This window comes from Grus americana, chromosome 33 (genome assembly GCF_028858705.1).
Source record: "Grus americana isolate bGruAme1 chromosome 33, bGruAme1.mat, whole genome shotgun sequence".
Taxonomy (NCBI): Eukaryota; Metazoa; Chordata; class Aves; order Gruiformes; family Gruidae; genus Grus; species Grus americana.
In genome coordinates this window covers 481,287-501,577 of record NC_072884.1, presented here as the reverse complement: position 1 = coordinate 501,577, position 20,291 = coordinate 481,287, and the positions used below count along the sequence as shown (strand labels likewise).

Below are 20,291 nucleotides of genomic sequence, written 5' to 3'. Positions count from 1 at the left end.
AAGCGAGCCCCGCGCCTTCGACCAATCAGGAGAGGGAATTGCTGTGATTGACAGGAGGGAGCCCCGGTGGCGGCCCACGGAGGAAGCGCTGTCGCCAATAGGATCGGGGGATGGATGCGGGGAGGGGCGCGCTGGCCAATGGGAGAGGCGGGAAGGTCGCGCCTCTCAGAGAGCTCGGCCAATGGCAAGTGTGGGGGTGGGCTTCTGGAGCGAGGCCAATGGAAAAGCTTCGTGGGCGGGCCAGAGCGGCGGCGGGGCCCAATGGGTGGCGGGCGCGGTGCGCCTGCGCAGCGGGCGCTCGGGCGAGCAGTGCGGCGCCGCTGACCGGAGGCGGAGGGGAGAGATGGAGCAGGGATATGGCGGTAGGTGCGGGGCGGCCTCGGTGCGCCGCGGGGACCGGTCTTTCCCCTCCTCCGGGACAGCGGCTCGGTCCTCCCGCCGCCTCAGCGGCTGCTCCCCGTAGCGGCGAGCGGGGAGGGGGGGAGTCAGCCCCTGCGGGAAGCGTTGTACCCGCCTCCCGTGAGGGGATGCCGCTGCTGATTGGCTGAGCGTCGCGTCAGTCCGCGCTCGCGTGCCGCCGATTGGTGGGCGGGTGCTATTCAAGGGGGGGGCCGTTCCCTCCTCACACACCCCCCCTCCCGCCGGGGGGGGGCGGAAATGGAGCCGGTCCCATTTCTAAAGACGACACAAAATGGCGGCCGCGCGGCCACGCCCCCCCGCCGCGTGCGCGCTGGTCCTTTCCCCCCTTCTTCCTCCGGTTGTGACCCCGGTGGGAGGCCCCTTCCCTTCCCCGGGGGGGTCCCGTCCCCTCCCGGTGGGGACCCGACCGCTTTGGGGGTGTCCCCCTCACCCCAGGTACCAGCTTTACCTCAGGCGGGACCGAAAATCCGCCCCCCCCCCCCCCGTTACCCCCGGATGAAGCAGCAGCGACTCTCTCGGGAGCGGGGGCCCGATCCCCACACCTGTCCCGACCATAAACCCCGCCATAACGAGCCGCGACGGCTCTTCCCCCTCCAGTACCCGCCTCATGCTGTCCAGGTGGGGCTTTACCCCCCGCTGAGGTGTTTCCCTCCTCCCCGGTATAACGGCAACCGGTAAGAAAGCGTCGAATGGAGCATTAGGCAGCAGGTGAGACTCCAAAATGGCAGGGAAATGCCGTTAACATCGTGAAGCTTCGTTCGGCGGCGTTGGGGAAGTGATTTATGAGAGGGGAAAACCCGTCCTCCATCAGAGCAACAAACGACGTCTTCTCCCAGCCTTTGCTGGTCTTTTTTATGTCTCTTTATGCAAAACGAAGCTAGCAGAAGCGGAAACTGAAAGAAAATCGTTGTGATTGAAGTTTTAACAGCTGAATATTGGTTGTTTAAAGCCCCTTGATGAAGTTTGTTTAGATGCGAGATGGCGGCATGTGGCTAACGCTCCCGGATCGCAGCCGAACAGCCTGGATCCTCTTCCCACCCCGAATTCCCGCTTCGCTTACATTCACGTTTAGGGACGCCACAGTCCCACGAGGGGGAATTTTACTTCACTGTTGAAAACACTTCCTTGGGTTTTATAACATAATTATGTTTATAACATAATTATGGCTGTGGCAGGATTTTATAAATGATACAGCAGCGATGCCGTTTCTGCGTGTGTTTTATCACATTCCTAATACGCTGGACACCACTTTTTCTGCAGAGATAATTCATCCTGACATCGACAAGTTGCTCTGTCCAGGTTCGATCTGTCCCCGCTTTCAGCTTGGTGGAGGTCTGATGCCCGGCATCTCTTTCATCATGTTTTTAATTGCTTTTTTGAAGTGTTTGACTGGTTCTTTGGGCATAAAAACGAGGTGAGAAGCCGCAACAGGATTAAAAAAACCCCTTAAATATGTGTTGAATCATCCTCAACAAGTGTCGGGTTTTTTCTACTGACAACCAAGTGAGTTCGGATAAAGAACTTGGAAGAGTTTACGCAGCTGAAAATTATTCTGGAGAAAGATTTCCTTGGCTTCGTGATGTTAACGAGCTCCTTAAAGCTGGGATCTTCCCTTTGCCTTGCAGAACTATTAATAGATTAAACCCCCCCCCCCGAGTGCATTGCAGCTTTAGAAAAGTTTTGTCATGGATTTTTACCATTACACGTTATAAAAATGAAAGTGTTCTAACAGTTCTTGTACGTTTGGGAGTTTATAAATAAACCTCAGGTGTAGCCGGCTCAGCTTGGAACCAGCCCCTTTATTTTTAATTCTCTGCGTGTTGAGAATCGTACGGTTCCACCCAAGCGGGTTTTTGAGGAGAGCGCCCTTTACAGACAAGCCTTGCGTAGGGGCATTGCGATATAGAGATTTAATTTAAATACTTTGTGATTCTAGCAGAAGACAAACTTTATTCTCCTTGTATAAAGTCCTCTGTTGGAATCAGCGGGAGAACCTGGTACCGCTGCTTATGGAAGGAATTGCCTGATCTAATTCCTGGATCCCGGTTTTCTTTCTGCAGGTGTTAAATTTTAATTTTTCAGCACTTTGGACAGACTGAATGACATAAATCTCTCCATAGCGCTCCATCATCTCCAGATTCGCACTCGGCTTGCACACGTGTGCGGAGAAAAATTATTCCCAAGCTTTTTTCCCACCTCAGGAAGCGCTGTCCTGGGAATAAACGGAACCAGGACATACGGTGTATTCAGCTCAGGAAAATTCACCTCTCGGCTCCTTCTGAGGTTTTTTTTTCTGCTCTACACGTTATTTCATCTCTATTTTCCCAAGAGAAGACGATGATGATTTATTCTGCTGAGTTCCCCCCCCCCCCCCCCTTCCTGGAGATGTTTACAGACACGCTGCAGAGCTGACAGATCCAACCTCTGCTCGTTGGTACCGAGTCATTAATACCCGAGTGTCTCATCTAGTGATTTTTTTATGTAACACTTAGTTTCAAAATTAGATGTTGAACTCTTAATTACCACGTTCTTAAGTTGTACCGAAAGCTTGAGGTCTTTGCTTTGAAAACTTGAGGTCTTTGATTCACCCAGATTTCTTCATTCCTTGAAAGAATATAATAATCGCCCTAATACCTGTACATACATAATGTGCTCTACATCTTATGTGCGGAAATTAAAGGCAGGAAGCTTTATCCTATAGAATCTGGAGGTAGAAAGAGGTGGGACAGCCTTTGGCTGAAAAACGCTGCGTTTTGGGCCAAGCAGCCTGCGTTTTCTTCGAGGTTTCGTGCTATTTTTGCCTCCTGAATTAATGCAGCCAAAGTTTTATCAAAGACGGCTTAAAAATTGAAGGAGAGGAGCTCGCTTTTGATTGTGCGGTCGAAAATGTGAGGGCCGCTGCTATTTTTGGCATTGCTGGGTGAGAAACGGAGCGACCTGCCCGGAAAAAAGCTTTCCCTGCACTGCCTTTGCTTTCCCTTCCCGCTTTTTTCCGGCTACGAGCGTGTTTGGAGGCAGGCATTGAGCTGGGATGATGCCTGTGACAGCCAGGAATTTGACGTCACTTGGCGTCACTCGCAACGATCGCGTGCGTCAGCACTTTGTTTGCAAGGGGTGAGTTAACGCGCAGGAGGAGGGAGCGTTAAAATTGAGCTGCGGATTTAAAAATCAGGCTTTGGGGTGGCTGCAGTCGATGGATCCGGGATTTTGTCCTTAATTTTTGTGCTCTGTCTTGACGTAATCCTCCCCGCAAACTTCACCGGCAGCTGGAAAATCGCATCCTGGCGTTACCCTGCTCCGGCTGGAAAGCGAAGCTGAACGGCGAACGTCTCAACCTAAAAACACCAACGGTGGGAAAGGAAATTATTTAGTAATAAGGCTCTGATTTGAAAAGGCGTTTAGGCGTTGCAGTTCCTGTTTTGCTGGTGCTGTGGTTTCTACAGGAGTTCGAAAATACGCGGTAACCGTTTCGCCCGTGATTTCTTTAGGTTCTGGGTGCGTAAGGTGATTTCCCGCAGGGGAAAAAAAACAAAAGCTGTTAAGAGGGAGGAGTGTCCTGTAGATGCTTGGTTCGTGCTGCGGGCTGTCTCAAAAAGTAAACGTTTTGGGGAAAATTGGGGGTTTTCACCAAAAAAGAAGAAAAGATTTTGCAAAATTGAGGGCTGCCTCCAACAACTAAAAGCTTTGCAAAATTGAGGGCCCCTCCAGAAAATAAAAAAGCGTTGCAAAACTGGGGGCTGCCGCCAAAAAATATAAAAGCTTTTGCAAAATCAGGGTCTGCCACCGAAAATAGAAGAGCTTTACAAAGTCGAGCGCCCCTCCGAAAATAGAAAAACTTTGCAGAATTTGAGGACTGCCTCCAAAAAGTTTGGCAAAATTGGGAGCCGCCTCCAAAAAAAGCAAAGTTTTTGCAGCATCGGGGGCTGTCTCTAAAAAAATAAACATTTGGCAAAATTGGCGGCTGGTTCCAAAACCAGAAAAGCTTGGCAAAATTGGGGGCCACCTCCAAAAATATAACTTTTTTGTGAAATTGGTGTCTAAAGGGCAGAAAATCAAACTGAACTTCAAAAGAAGGAAGGAAGGAAGTGTGCGTGTGGGGTTTTTTTTTGGGGGGGGGGGGGGGGTTGTTGGGTGTGGGTTTGGTTTTTTTTTTTTGGCTTGTGTACGCTCTTCCTCAGCCAGGGAACATTTGGAGGGAGATGAGGTTGCTAAAGGGAAGAGAAACTGCAGATTCAGGGGGAAAAGACAAAGCCAGGAAAGAAACCAGGAGAAATTTGGGGTGTCAAAATAAATTGGATCCGTAGGAAGCCAGGCATGGGTAGTTCTGCTTGGGGACCAACTTGTTTTTCTGATCGGAATAATAAAGAAAGATTTAAAAATGTTTTTTCTGCGGAGAAGCGGTAGCCAAGACTCAGCAAAACACCTGAATTTCCAAATTTAATTTAGATGATCTCGAGGTTTTCTGGCAGCGTGGAGTTTATTTATCCGATGTTTTTTGAGCGGATGAAGGCGTTTGTGGGTCTTTCAGAGGTCCCTGCGGCGCCGGGGATGCCAGTTCCCCCCGGAAGCTTCGGAAAAGGTTTAAAATGGAGAGATGATTTATTTTGACGAGGAAAACGAATCGCTGCTGCGAAATAAAGGAGCTGGTGAAGTCGCGGCGGGAGCTGCTGCTTCCACCTGGGCACTGCTGCTGTTTTCGGGGAGACCGGACCGAAGCCGCCTCATTAGTGCAAATCTTGCAATTAGAGAAGCGTAGGGACCTCGATTTATTTTATTGGCTTGTGTAATGGTACTCGCCTCGGCTCACACACAAGGATATCCAATATTCCCTAGTAAAAAAGACGCTTCTGCTGGCAGAACGGAATCGAAACGTCCGTTCTTGATGCCGGTTCAGTTCTTGGGATGATTTATCCTGTGAATTACCTCCCATCTAAACGTAGCTTTGCACCATCGTTACGTCAAACACCTTTTAAAAAGCATTGGGCAAGCTTCGGGCGTGTTTCCCAAACAATAAAAACCACATGTGGAGCCATAATTAAAAACTTTATTGGTTCTAAAGTTGATTAAGGGAAGAAACAAACCCCGCGATAACAGCAGGGACGATCTTTCTGATGGCTGCGTTCTTTTTCTTGCAGGTTACGGCACCTGGAATACCGGGGCCACCAACACTCAAGGTGAGTTTTGGGTATGGAAAACTTGATTTAGGGAATTGCAATTTTAGAATAAACCTTATTTTTGGCTTCTTCCTAGCCAGAGTAGTGTAATTCAGAGTTTTGCAGCCTTCCTCCTCCTCTATTTGTTTTAGTGATTTTTCTACTACTTCTTCTGTAAAAGCTTCATCTGTGATACCGTGACAGGTTTTACAACTGCCCAAGGATTTTTATGGAATAATTTGAGTTCTTTTCAAGTGCACATCCAGGAAAATGTTTCCAAAAATTGTATAAAAGTATATATTATGCATTTAATTTTCATAATTAGCTCTTGGAGGTCCCAGCTTCTTTCTTTCCTGTTGCGTGGGGGAATTTTTCCTGCCAATTAAACTGAGTTATGTCTGTTCAGTCTCTGAACTTTTCCCTTCGTTGCTTTTAGAGCTGAAACTCTCTTTTGTTTCCGTCCCGTTCAGGTACATACGCCACGAACGCGACGAGTTGGCAAGGTACGTGCTTAAAACCCCCTCGTTTATCTCCGGGTGTTGGGCTGCTCTGCTCAGTCTCTCTTGTTGGTTAATTTATTTATATTTAATTTGCTCTGTGATAGCGTTTTTTTTTTTTCTCTTGCCGAGGGAGCAGCTCTGTCCCGACAACGGGCAGCCTTAAAGCAAAAAAAATCAGCTGGCGGATGAGAAAAGTTCGTTTATTTTACATCTCCTTTGCTCGTTTGATCTGGGACAGCCAGATGTGTGTATTAATAAATTGATTTTACTGAGATTATATTGTTTTCCCCTCAAAACCCAAGGTTTGTCCTTGATGATACGGAAATGCAGTTCTCTGTCCAAGCTGGCACTTCCTCAGTAAAACACGATTTCCTTTCACTAATAAACTTTTCCTCTCGGAGCAATTAGTTAATTGGCCTTGATTTGGATCGTGTGGCTGGTTTAAGCCGGTCTTAGTACATTCCCAAGCAAAAGCCTGAGATTCTTTTAAAAATATTATTTCTTTGGTCCTCGCAATATCAAATTGAACGCCGCACGTTGGGCTGAGGATTCAAACCTCGCAGCTGAAGTCATCGGTGAAAAAGAGTTGTTTTTTCTTCTATTATTCCTTTTTTTTTTTTTTTTTTTTTTTTTTTGGTAAAACCTGGGTGTTCCCATCAAGGATTCAAACCCCGTTGTGCTGGGTATTGTGCCGATGGGGAGCAGAAAGGCCGCTCCCGCTCCGGAGAACTTATATCAAACTTACAATCTAAATAAAAACACAAGTTGTCGCTTGGCACAACCGGCAGCGGCGCTCCCGCGGCCGTAATGATGTCAATTTTACCGCAGGCATCGCGGAGAAGGAGAATTAAGAGGTGATTATGATGGCGATCGCTTTGGAGTGCCTGAGGAGTGGTACGGGAGAGGGTTTGGCAGTCCAAAGCAGCGAGAGGAAGCTTGCCGCGTAAATTGGGGCACGTGGCGACACTGAATTTGAGCTGGGGCTGTGACGAGGATCCATCCGGATCTCGGCATCGCGTGAAGCATCGGCAGCTTCGCCAGCGTGGCTGCAGCATCTTGTTTTTTCCGCCGCGCCGTGGTGTCTTGCCGTGAGGGGCTCGTTGAATACAACTCGCTGCTTTGATTTTTCTGACTAATTTCTGTCGTCGTCTTTTTTTTGATGAATGTACGACGATCTGCCCGGCAGTGTGTCTGCTTTGAGTTTTCTTCTGTCGTTTTGTGGGCCCGCGTGACATAGACGACTCAGAAATTGCAAATACAACCAGCAGCGCTCCGTTTCTGCAGCTAAAATCACCCAAAGGAGGACGATCCTTCTGCTTTTAGGGTTGGGCAACACGAATTTTTGATATTTCTCGCTTTAAGAACCCAGTTTTCTTTTAAAGGAGGTAAAACCCAGCTCCAGCCTTGCCGGGTAGGATCTGTTTGCGTCTAAACTCTTCCTCCAGGTCCTCGTGTCTTTATAATAATGTCTTAATATTGTTTTTATTTTCCTTTTTTTTTTTTTTTTTTGCCAGGCTATGAAGGCTACGACTATTACAACACCCAAACCACCGCCGCTAATACAGCGGCCACGTACAACTACGCCGCGGCCGCTGCCACCTCCGGCAGCTGGGAGACACCCAAAACTTCGGATATGAGCATGAACGCCGACGTCAACGCCGCCATGCCCGTCGCCTCGTACGGCGCCGAGACTTCGGCGAACGAGAATTCGGATTCCATCATAGCCAAAATCAACCAGCGTTTGGATATGCTGTCGAAGGAAGGCAGCGGCGGGACAGGGGAGGGGATGGAAGACCAGGAGAGGTGATTGTTCCACTTCTTTTTTTTTTTTTTTTTTTTTATTTTGAATATTAAAAAGAACGGCTTTTAATCGCTCTGCACTCAGATGAAGCTGTTCTAATCGCGTCCGGCGTTCGTTCCGTGGAAAATAAGCTGAACTGCTTATTTATTACCCGTCCCGATACGTGTGTGTGCGCACGCACGCGTGTCTTTTACATATCAATATCTCACACCTATCAAACTCGCTGTACGCATTAAAAGCAGCTTCGTTGACGATTCAGTTCCGAGACTTGGCAGAAGGCTTTTTTATTTGTCGATTTTAGGTTTCTTCAAGTCTCTTTTCCTCTGCGTTCCCTTTTTCCTCCCGGCTGCGCAGTAATTTATTTTCTTTTTTCCTGCTGGGTTAAATAATGCCGGTCTGCGGAGTTGTTTCATATCAGCGCGTGTTTTGCTGCTGAAATAATGATACAGATCCTGGCAGGATTTACTAAATAAATGAAATTTTGCCTTTTTTTGGCCATTTGATGCTCGCTGCTGCAGTCAGACAAGGTGCTGGGGGGTTTATCGGCGTTAATTCAGGCCCGGAGGCAGAACTAATGGAGAACAAGGAGCAGCTTTTACCTGGGGAAGCTTTTGGGATCTGCTTTTCTGCTGGCAAATCATAACTTGGAGTGGTTTAGTGCTGTAAAGTTAGTTAGAGGACATCTCCGAAGGATTTCTGTTTAGGTACTTGTGCAATAAACCACTGTTCTTCGGTATTTATTTATTTTCCCTGAAACTTTGGAAAAGGTGGAGCGGGATACAGAAAGCGATGGGTTCACAGGGTTGAAAATTTTTTTTTTTTTTCTGTTTTTCTGGCCAAAAAAGCATTTGGATTGCAATAAAAACGGATGCGAACACCCGTATGATGCGCAGGGGTGTCGTTGTAGCTGCTGACTGTTGTCTCCTCCTCCGCAGCTCTTTCAGATTCGAGTCTTTCGAATCCTACGACTCGAGGTCATCGATGAACGACCGCGACATGTACCGATCCGGCTACGATTACGGAGAAGTCGGAACCGATCGGAACGATTCCTTCGGGAGCCAGTTCGACAACCGCAGGGATCAATCTCGCAACCGAGGAAACAACTACGGCCTGATCCGAGGACGGGGTCAAAACCGCGTTCAAAATCGAGGGCGTCTGAACGCTTTCAACCGCACCGACCACTTCATGCCCTCCTCCAGCTCCGAGCGCCTCTCGGCTCGTTGGAACGAGTTGAACTACATGGGTGGGCGCGGGATGGGGGGCGCCGGATCCAACAGGCTCCCGTCCCTCTTTTCCCAAGCCCTCGTTCCCGACTACGGCGATTACGGAGATTATGGCGACTACGGCGATTATGGGGATTACGGTGATTATGGCGATTACGGAGATTACGGTGACTACGGAGACTATGACTATGGCATGATGGGGATGTCGGGCATGGGAATGGGACGGTATGGGAATATGCCGTACGGAATGGGGAGGCAACGAAACAGAGACAGGATGGGTACGGTGCCCTGGCACATGAACGCGCTCATGGTAAGTCGTCACCGTTGTCTGGTTTTTTGTTTTTTTTTTTTTTTTTTTCCCCTTGTGAAGATGGTTTTTTGCTTGCTTCGCTCTTCGGCCGTACGGGAGAAGCGTCTGTCTTGATTCCCGTTGCTTCCGCCACGGAATAATTCAAATCTTTCCTGGCTAGAGCAGTGTCCCTAAGCTTATATATACCCCTTTGCACCTAAAATAGAGCAGCTGAGTGCTTACCCCCTCCCAAATCCACTCCTTTGGGGCACTAAAATCCTTTTATAGCCAAAAATAACTCTGCGGGGTCACAAGAATTTAAACTTTGTAGGAGATGGGTGGAAAACTTTGATTTTTAAGCTTTTTTTGCTGCCTCGACTTGATGAATACAACTGATTTCTTCCCGCTTTTAGCCCAAGAGAAGAGGTTTCCGAAACCGTTCGGGAGGGCGATCGGACGGGGAGGGAGGAGGACGCAAACGAAAACAGTCGCAGAGCGGAGATGAGCCGGACAGCAAACAGGCAAAGACCGACAGCGAAGGAGACGACACCGAGAACGGTACGAGCCCGTCTTCCCCCACTCATATTCTCTGTTTCCCCCCGTTTTTAAGTGTTTTATCCTTCAGCTGACTGTTGTTACGTTTCAAAGCCTTTGGTTTGGTTTTTTTTTTGACTCGTTAACGTTGTTATAATACTCCTGCAAGTCCACAGGCTTTATAATTTTGGGTATTTTGTGGCCTGGGATAATATTTACTGCCCGAGGCGAGCATTGTGAAAGTAAGGGCAGAGTTTGCAGCGGGCACTGATGAGCGAAGAGAAACCAGTCTGCGATCCTTACTGGGGTTTACTGGGGCCGTTATCGTGGTACTTAGGGATTTATTAGGGACCCTTTGGAGCGTTAAGTGGGAGGCAAGACCCCCCCCAACACGTGATTTCTCTTGTGTGCAGCAGATGAGGGCGAAGGAGAGGAAAAATCAGGAGATGAAGCTGACAAAGGTGTAAGTAACTTTTTTTTTATCTGTCTTTGTGGTAAATGTGGGACTATTTAAGCACTCGAGCAATTTCCTCTGCTCTTTAGACCACGCTGAGGGTCAGAATATTTAAAATCACCCAGAAACAGCGTTTTGAGCCCATCTATTGGGTGAATATTTGGTCCTCGTGACTTCCCCGTGCCCTTCAGCGGGGATTCGGGCAGATTCGCACCCAAAAAGCACTTGTAGGGGACAGCTTAGGATCCTGCGCCTGTACTTCTGCGTTGGGTGAGGCTCGTTAAGGCTAAATTCCAATTAGTGGTTGGTTTTGGCTGGGGGTTGTTGCCGTTGGTTGTACTTGCGACTGCGTGAAACCTTCAGTACCGCGTTCCTCAGAGCCATGACTCAGCTCCCAAGTATTTAAATTTCGATAACGAGAAGCGATACTTTAGCACCGACGTATAAGCTGATATTACGGAAAACTACGCTATTTTGTAAACATTTATAAAAAGGGACGTTTAATCCCCAAATGGCACCGCCTTTCGCCCTCTATGTGATCTGAGCGGGTGGGCTGTGAAACCTCCAACTCTCCGTAAATAACACCAACGTCTTTTTGTGTTTCTCTCTTCTTTTTTTTTTTTTCCCCAGGAGAACGGGACTTGGGGTGATTTGGCGGAGGAAGGTAGGGTGTTACCCCCCCCCACACGCTGCTCCAGGACTACTCCTACTCCAAATCCATCTGCTTCACCTCGCGGCATTACCCAGATCTTGATTTTTTTTTTTTTCACTCAAAAGCCGATGCAGCTCCTCCCGTTAACCAGTCCAGGGCTCCAGCGCTGCCTATCGCGGCACAGAAGCGCCGCGCTGGTTATCAGGGGAGCGACAAAACGATTTCGTTTCTTCTGGGCTTCTCGGCGCGGACGGTCGCTGAGAATTTTTTAATGAGTTAATTTTTCTGCCGTGCTCGGAGGACGGCGGTGAGGACGCACGCATCTCGCAACAGAGCGGAGCAAAAAAATATCATAAACTAAGTTCTCAACGGAGGCTTCAGACACCAGGCTAAACCTTGGTTTGTTTTGATTTTATTTTTTTTCCAATTATATGGGAATTAGAACAGTAATTTAAAACCAGTTCAGCTGGTTTGCGATTGGATGTTTTTGGTAAAGACGCGTCAACCCCCAGCACGTTGCACCTCCTGCGTTAGCGTGACTTGGGGAAACCATGCCTTTTCTTGCCGCTTTTAGGCTGATTTCGGGATCAAAACCAGATGTCCGAGTTCCGGACTCCTTTGCCTGAGTTCTGTGAGGCTGACAGATCTCCGACTCGCAGCTTTCTACCCCAAAACACTGCAGAGATCAACTAAATCTTTAATTCTCTTTTACCTTCCCAATAATTGGGAAGGCGACGTGAGGAATATATCCAAAACCATCTCGCTCGAGCACCGCTGGCATCTCTGCTGTCTTATTGTTTAAATTTTTTGAGGAGCCTTGTGAAAAATAGATGAACGAGGCAAAAAATGAGAATACGAGGAGAAATAGCAGCTCCTGCCAAGGAAGGGAGATAGGGAGAGGTGTCTGCAGAACTGTAAAAATCGGGGTGGTTTCCACTCTTTCTGCTAACGGCGTGTCCCATCGCTGCTTACGAAGACTTCTGAGTCACTGTGGGATGTTCGGGGAGCCGGAAGAGAGGAGAGTTTGGGTTTCACAGCTGCTGGAGCCCTCGGAAAGAGGCTGCCGCTTCCCTGTGGTCGGAAGCTGGCTTGGGAAAGCTTCCAGAGACCAAAAGTTGTGATTTCCCGAAGCTGAGAGTAAAGAAGAAACCAAGAGAAACCCAAAAATACCTCAGCCAGCAGAGCGAGTGATTGTGACCACGCTTGTTCTGAGTTATTTATCTTTTTTTTTCTTCCCTCTCCTCAGCGTCTGGAGATGGGTGCGAAGATGAGGACGAGGAGGTGAAGAAGAAGAGGGAGAAGCAGCGGAGAAGAGATAGGATGCGCGACCGTGCCATGGACAGGTGAGGGAAGCGCCGAGTCGTTCCGTTCTCGGGTGAATAATACGGACCCAGGATATTCCTCTGCGTGAACGTGGGATAAATCTGTTGGGGCGTTGTGTTTTGGGGCTCCGCATTCTGGTTTCAGCAGGGGTTTTTTTTTTCCCTTTTTGTGTGTTTTATGACCGTTTCGACAATACTGTGGTGTTTAATACCTAGATCAGCGTAGAATTAGAAGTTCAGAGGGGTGATTTCAGTAGTTATATGCTTAGCTATTAAATAAATACAATAAACGATCTAAAGACTGACAGCGATGACGACACCAGCGTTTCTGTATCTCGAGGAGAGGATTTTCGTTTCATATTCACCTCCCGCCCTGTGAATTTATTCGCTTGCTTTTAAACTCCCGCGGGATTTTAACGTCCAAACCTGTAGCGTAAAATTTAACGGAGAAGCAGATGCTGTTTAATCCGTGCAGGTTCTACAACGATTATAAAGGCAAAATAAAATTGCGTGGGGTGGCGCTTGGGGAGCGAAAACAAAGAGGTAGAAAACGACAACGAGGGGCGGCAACGGTCTCATCCTCTTGATGTTCTCGTTAAGCTAAGCTCGTTCCTCGTTCGTTCCGTTTAGAATCCAGTTTGCCTGTTCCGTCTGCAAGTTCCGCAGTTTTGAGGAAGAGGAGATCCAGAAACACCTCCAGAGCAAGTTTCACAAAGAGACTTTGCGATACATCGGCACCAAACTCCCGGATAAAACGGTCGAGTTTCTGCAGGTAGGCGGGTTGCTCGGCATTACCTCGACCCTTCTCTGCGTCCACGCTGGCGTTTCGGGGCTTAATTTGGCGTTTCGGGGCTTACGTGGAGAGTAACGGACTGTAAATTCATCCACGCGCGGCTCCCTGCTCCGTTGGCTTGCATCGCCCGATGACATCGGTTGGAACGATGCGGTGTCTCGCGGGTTTTCGTGTTGGGAGGAAAAATGAATTGTATAAATTTGAACAGAAAAGCCGGATATTGATATTCCAAAGATTCTTTGCCGTCTCCGCATCCAGAGCTGAGGAAGGAGAGCTAAGAACTGAGGCATTTAATTCTCTGGATGGCCAATGTTTGCGTTTTGGGGGCATTTTTCAGGAATTTGGGGGTTCCCACAAGGAATCTGATGGTAAAGTGGGGACAAGCTTCTATTTGGCTCTGATTTTTGGATCTTTCCGGCTCTTGCTCTGCTAGAAATGATGGGACAGGGAGGGGAAAACACTCTCCTTGTCTAATTAATTCACCGACTGCCGGCTTCCCTGTGGGTTTTCTCTGGAGAGCTCGTTTCCCTTTCGAAGCACTGAGTATTTTCGGAGAACAGCGAGTTTTCTCCTCTTCCCTTCTAGGAATACATCGTCAATAGGAATAAGAAAATCGAGAAGCGACGCCAAGAGCTGACGGAGAAAGAGGGCACAAAACAGAAGCCGGATCCTTTTAAGGGTAAGCATCCGTTCTCACGTGCTCCCTCAGTATCCGAAAAGAAATATCGCTCCCAAAGGGGCTTCGTGCTTTGAATTTGTGCCGAATCAGGTTCTGGGTGGAGGGGTTTTTTGCCAAGTTTGTGAAATAAATCGTCTTGGCAGGGAAGGGGGAATGCCCGTCCTCGCCGTGAGGCTTGTGCAACGTCAGAGACACTAAAACTAGGTAAACAGGAGAAAAACTCCCAGGAATTGTTGAATTTTTTTTTTTTTTTGTGGCTGTTCAGTTAATGCAGCTGGATCCCATGTTCGATTTTAACGTTTAAGCGGCAAAGTTGATCCGTTGTGGCAACGGGGGGAAAAAAATCTGCTTTAGTTTCGTCGGCGTGCCTGTCCCCGCTACAGTCTGCAACGCTCGGCCGCGTTTGGACTGGGGTTTAGTTAAGCCTCGCGTCGGCTATAAAATCTTGCGGGCAGAAAACCCGAGCCTAAATAGGGAGGAGGAACGAACCCAGAGCTGGGGGAAATGCGAGTTGTCCCCTTCCACCGTGATTAAATCGATTTTTTTTTTTTTTTTTTTTTTTTTTTTGAGAGGCAGGCTGGTTTGGGGTAAAACAAGTCAATTATCGGGCTGTTATCCCCGTGTCTTCCTCCTACGCTTGGTTAGAGCATTGGTACGACGTGTTTTAGAGCAGAATAACTCCTCCGTCTTAGAGCGACGTCTGGGATTGGTTTTTTTGTCTCTGAAAGCAGAAAGGGGAAGGAATTTAGGCGCCAAATTAGCGCGTTGACCGTGAAAGGTACCCGGGACGTTAACGAGCCGAACGTCTCATTTCTTTTTTTTTTTTTTTTTTTCCCTTCGTCGCTGTAGGTATCGGCCAGGAACACTTCTTCAAGAAGATCGAGGCAGCTCACTGCATGGCGTGCGACATGTTAATTCCTGCGCAGAACCACCTTCTCCAGAGGCACCTGCGATCCGCCGATCACAACAGAAACCGCAGGGTGAGCAACGCCGCTCGGGTTTGGGGCTGTGTGCGGGCGCTCGGGGGGGGTTTATTTGAGGCCTCTAAAAACTTCCTCGTACCGTCTCAGGTCGCGCCAAGCTGCTTTTTCAGGCTGAAACGCTTCCTCTTTCTAAATTTTCGGTGCTTTCTAGAAATTAAAATTCAAAATCGCCTTTGAGGGCGCTTGGGGAATTGATAAATGAGACGGAATCGATGTCTGAAGGCCGGAGAGCGGCTTTGGGCGTCGCAAAGTTTTGAACTGATCCCGACGTTCGTTTCCTTTTCAGATGGCTGCGGAACAATTCAAGAAAACCAGCTTACACGTCGCCAAGAGCGTCCTGAATAACAAACACATCGTAAAGATGCTGGAAAAATACCTCAAGGTGAGCGAACGAGAGAGTCGGCAACTCCTGCCGAGTTCCCGGAGCAGCACGGAGCCGCGTCTCGCCGCGTGTCGGCGACGGGACGCCTCGCTGCGTACGATGGGGAGAAGCGTAGGTTCCGCTCTGCTGCCTCTTTATCTTGAAATCTTGGGTCTGGTTTTCTTCCTCTGTAGGCGGTTTACCACTTCTCGTGGTTGGTTGTTGGTTTTTGGTTGGTTTTTGGTGTTTTTTTGTTTGTTATTTAACTCGCAGGCTCTACCTACTGTCGGTCCCCCCCCCCCCCCCCCCAAAAAAAATGCGCAGGGAAACGAGTGCATGGGTCGGGAAGTCATCGCTTGAGTCCCGCCGGGATTAAATCCCACGTGGATGGCTCCTGGCTCACCCGCTAATCCCGCACCGAGGGATTTTATTTTATTTTTACCCCAAAGAGCCGGGTTCCGCGGCGTTCCCAGCAACTCAACTGAACTCCCGAGCAACCCCAAGGTGGGGTGAAACCCCCTCGTTAGCCCCATCCCGAACCGATCGTCAGAGCCGAGACGGAGCAGGAGGAGAGGTCAGGGTAGGGTTCGCTTTAAGCCCAAACCAGCGTTCGGAATTACAGAACGAAGCCCGGAAGGCGAGCGCAGACTTCGGAGCGTGGGGGGTTATCGGCTCCACGCGGTATCCGCGGGTCCGGCGTGGGTTTAACGGGCGAGGTCCTCATCCGCGAGAGACAGAGAGAGGAAAGGTCGCAACCTCCTCCGCCAGGCGAAGATGAAAAGAAGCGCTTTTGGCTACTTTCTTGGTTCCCGGGAATCCGGGAACAGCCCAGGATCCGGCAGGAGAAACCCTCGTTTGCAAAACCCGGCAGACGAGGGCAGGCAGATGCCCACACACACACCCCCCCCACGGGGGAGCAGATGGTTTTATTTTTTTGGGTTTTTTTTTTTTTTTTTTTTTCTCCCTCCCCGTCCCACCGGCGTCACGGTTTTATTTTTAGTCTTAAACCTGGACTGAGCTAGCTCTGATCACACCCGGTCTCTGCTAAAATCTAGCCAAAAAAATAAAAATCAACCTAAAAAAAAAAAAACAAACCCCAAAACTGCGACTCCAACCTTCTGGGTCCAGTGAAAAGAGAGACTTTGAGCTGAGAGTTTGGCGGCGTAGGACGGCCGTCTCTCTCCTTAAACCGGCCTCTCATACACGTTGAACAGGAGGGTGAGATAAAAACCCTGCGGTACCCCACAGCAGAACGAGAGAGCGCCCTCGGGGCAAACCTCCGGGATCTCTCAGCAAAATGAAAAATAATTTAAAAAAAAAAAACAAAACCAAAAATAAATAAAACCCCCCCAAAAAATAAATTAAAAAAAAAAAAAACCTACAACCCGGAACCACTCAAGCGCAACTCCGTCTACCCCTGCCAGGGTCCGCAGGCACGTCCACATCTCCTCATGATCAACGGTATCAAAGGCTGCCGGCAGATCTAAATGAATCGGCACGGGCGCCTGGCCAGCGGCAGGAGGAGATCTTCGGATCCATCCCAGCACGGTCTCCGTATCATTCCCAGGTGCAAAACCAGACTGAAAAGGGGTGGAGGAAAATCTGAGGATTCCAGGTAATGCCAAGAGCCGCCTCGCCATAAACGTTCTCGGCAAACCTTCCCCCCCCGAAAGGAAGGCCGGAGACGCAGGGCGATTAATTAATCAAGACTTGGCCGCATCAAGAGATGAATTTCTTGACCATCGGCCTAACGATTCCTCCTCGGAGGGATGGCGGGACGGTCTCCACCACGCGTGGACTTCGCATCCCTTTTCCCCCCTGCCCCGGTAGATTTTACCGGCGCTACCGGACGTTGGGGTCCAAATCGCGAGGTAGAACCTGATATTTTTTTTTTTTTTTTTTAGATTTTTTTTTTCCCCCCTCCCGTCACCTCCGTAGGGTGCGATCCTCGGCCAGAGAAGATGAATGTTGAGGTTTCTCCTCCGCCTGCATGGATCTTCTCGCGTGGAGGCAGCCAACCTGGTCTGAATCTGATCGAAGTTTAACCCCAAGGGTAGGGAGGGGAAAAAAAAAAATAAAAAATAAGGATCCGGAAATCCCGGAGAGCTTTTTTTTTTTTTTTTTTTTCTTTTCCTTCCCTCTCCCGCTTTTTGAAAATAAAACTCCCTCCCCGCCGCAGTCGATCAGATTTCAGGCGAGGTTTCTGCCGGCGTCGGCATGCCGCCCTCCCTCCTTCCCTTCCCCTTTGGCCGCGATGTCGTGGTGACCTGCGAGCGGGGGGAAAAAAAAATGGGGAAAAAAAATTAACAAAAAAAAGGGAGTTTTAGGAGGTTTGTCCTCGGATTGCGACACCGGGTGTGTGTGGGGCATCTCCTCTCTGGCAAGGTCAAGGTTCCAGGGCAGCAACTTCCCCCGACTTTGCCCCTCGGAGCGTTCACCCCGCACCTCCTACCTCTTGAAAACGGCGCTAGGATCCGCTGTCGGCCTGAACGAAGGGGAACGAGGTCAAAACCCAAACTTTAAAAAACAAAAACCCAAACCAAACAAAACAACAAAACCCCCCCCCAAACCTTAAAAAACCACCCCAAAAAAAAAAAAAAAATCTTGGAGGGGCTTGGTGTCCCCAAGAAACCCTTCCCGGTAGGATGTAGCGAGGGCTGCGAGGCGACGACGGCGTCTGGATTCCTCCGTCTCCCGAGGAAAAAAAAAAAAAAAAATAAACCCCAAAACTGTAAAAAAAACCGGGATGAAAACCTGGAAGCGGCGCCGCTCTTCCCACGCAGGGAAGGGGAATCCGGCCGCTGGCGCCTGGAAACCGGGGACGGAGGGTTTGAGGAATTGAATTCCTTTGGGATTCCGATCGTTACGGTTAAAATCAAAATTCCTCCCGGGCGAGGAGCGGAGCCGGTAACGCCGGCGCGGTTCTGCCGTAGGGTCCAGACCCTTTATTTTATTGTGGTTTTATTATTTTATTTCTTTTGTATGGGTTCTTTCCACTCCTTCCCCGGGATCTTTTTTTTTTTTTTTTCCCCGGGGTTCTTCTCTCACTGCAAATCCTTTGGGATCCTCCCCGACGGATTTTTATTTTAATCTTATTTTTCCATCGTTTTAAGAATCATCGCCAAGCTGATTTTTTTTTTTTTAACCAACCAAAAATTAAAAAAAATTTAAAAATCTCCCGCGTTTTCAAGGTTTCCCTGACTCTTCCGTCTCTCTCCCGTCTTTTTTTTTTTCCATAGGGAGAAGATCCCTTTACGGATGAAATCGCGGATCAGGACGTGGATGAAGCATTGGAAGGCGGAGACGGCGCTGGGGAAGGAACGACGGAAACCGCGGCCGCCGCGGCGGTTGTCACCGAAGAAGGAGGAATCGCGGAAGCTCCGGAAGCGGCGGAAACTTCCGAAGAGTTTTCCAAACCTGAGGAATTTCTTAAAAATCTGGGGGAGCCGGATCAACCCCCCAAACCTTTGCTGATGCCCCCGTTCCTGCAAGACGACGAGCTGGAAACAGAGGAGATGACATCAGAGGTGACATCGGAAGCGACGGCGGCGGCGCCTTCGGAAGCGGCGGAAGAACCGGTGGCGGTTTCTGAAAATCCCCAAGAATCGGCGCTTTCTCCCCAAAATAAAACTGAGGGTTGGGCAGGCAAAGAGGAGGAGGAGGAGGAAGAGGAGGAAAACGGCAGCGAAGCGGCGGCCGGTCGCAGCGAGGAAGAGGAAGAGGAAGAGGCTCCGCCAGCGGCCGCGGAGCCGCAGCCGGAATAACTGTGAATATTTACGTGAAGGTGATGCTATAATCCGTGATTTTTGATTAATTAATTAATTTTTATCTTTTATTTTTTTTTCCCCAGCGCGGCAGCCAATTTTGCTTTTAATTAAGGGGAGGGACCCGGGTGCTTCGTTAGGGAGCGGCCCCTCCCACCCGGTCTTGTTAAGATTGAATTTTATTTTTTTTTTTTTAAATTGAATTTTTTTTTTTTTTTGCTTCTTTTCTCCAAATTTTGTTTTTATTTTAGGACGAAGAGCGCAGGAGCCGTCCCTTCCCCGAGAAACCCTCCGGCCGCGGCTCCGCCTGGTGCTTTTGTGGGTGGTTGGTTTTTTGGGTTTTTTTTTTTTTGGGGGGGAGGGAGGGGGAGTGGAATTTTAGGAAGAAAAAGGCAAAAAAAAGGCAAAAAAAAAAAAAGCTGAGGTTTGGAAAAACAATAAAAGCATCGATTCGATCCGGGGCGGCTCGTTGGGTTTGAAGCGCGGCGGTAACGCCAGATGAACGGAGCCAGCGTCCTTCCCTCGTCCTCCCTAACGCCGAAAATACTGGATTTAGGGGATTTTTAGTGAATTATTTTCCCCAAAAAAGGGAATTTTTCCTGTCGGGAAACGCATAAATTTTCGTCTACCTCCGTTTCCGCCTGGGATTTTGGGTTGGTAATTCCATTCTTAAGCGGCAGCTTGATTAGCGGTAGGAAAAGGGCGGTTGGTTCCGCGAGGATTTGCTCCGGGCGAAGAAAATCGTTATTTTTTCCCCCCAAACAAACCCTTTTCCGGCAGAATTTGCGGGGTGCGGCCACCTCTCTCACCAAACCCGTTTCCTCGCGGATTCCCCCCAAAAAAGCAGCGATGATTTGCTGTTTGCCGAGTGAGGCCGGACACAGAATAAATCCACGGTGGGGGGGGGGGGGGTTTGCCCAAAAAAAGCTTTTTTTCCCCCAAGAAATCCCCTTCCAGGTGAGTTAATTGCCCAAAAAAAATAGAATTTTTATGGCGTAACCCCCGTGGCGCCGCTAACGAACCCCCCGAACTGCTTCATCCCCCCGTGGCGCCGCTAACGAACCCCCCAAACTGCTTCATCCCCCCCCCCAGTGCCGCCTGCTCATTCCTGCACCGAGTTGGGGCCCGGTCTCAGCCTCCCTCGGTGCAGGGACGGACCTCGGTGCTGGGGGGTGGGAAGGGATTTGGGGGGCTGGGGACCCCTCCCCCTCCGTGTGTGTCGTCATCGTTCCCCCATGCGGTGGTTCCCCGCCTGGTGTGATGTCATACCCCAGCGCAGCGCGTCACTCGGTGCTCACCCGGGGGTGGGGGGGGGTGTGTGTGTACGTCCCGCCCCGCGCTCGCTCGCTCATCCCGTGACGTC

General features: G+C 49.3%; 1 protein-coding gene and 1 long non-coding RNA gene across 4 annotated transcripts; one reads left to right on the top strand and one right to left on the bottom strand.

Moving 5' to 3' along the window:
- The first annotated feature begins 251 nt into the window (after nt 1–251).
- Nucleotides 252–19,383, top strand: AKAP8 (A-kinase anchoring protein 8). 3 transcript variants are annotated; one of them, XM_054807799.1, is made up of 14 exons: nt 252–362; nt 5,556–5,594; nt 6,044–6,076; nt 7,588–7,876; nt 8,810–9,407; nt 9,800–9,944; nt 10,337–10,381; nt 12,273–12,369; nt 12,979–13,120; nt 13,727–13,820; nt 14,670–14,800; nt 15,090–15,185; nt 18,404–18,948; nt 19,180–19,383. In XM_054807799.1, the coding sequence occupies exons 1-13, from the start codon at nt 344–346 to the stop codon at nt 18,926–18,928; spliced, it is 2,253 nt and encodes a 750-aa protein (XP_054663774.1). In that variant the 5' UTR covers nt 252–343; the 3' UTR covers nt 18,929–18,948; nt 19,180–19,383. The 3 variants fall into 3 exon arrangements, with proteins under 3 accessions (XP_054663774.1, XP_054663773.1, XP_054663775.1); XM_054807798.1 differs by having other exon boundaries at nt 10,334–10,381; XM_054807800.1 differs by lacking the exon at nt 252–362 and adding an exon at nt 906–1,128 and having other exon boundaries at nt 10,334–10,381.
- Nucleotides 19,106–19,634, bottom strand: LOC129198493 (uncharacterized). Its single transcript, XR_008574480.1, has 2 exons — nt 19,558–19,634; nt 19,106–19,459 (listed from the first exon to the last, which is right to left on the bottom strand). It is a non-coding gene; the product is annotated as an uncharacterized LOC129198493 (long non-coding RNA).
- Between the last annotated feature and the right edge of the window lie 657 nt (nt 19,635–20,291).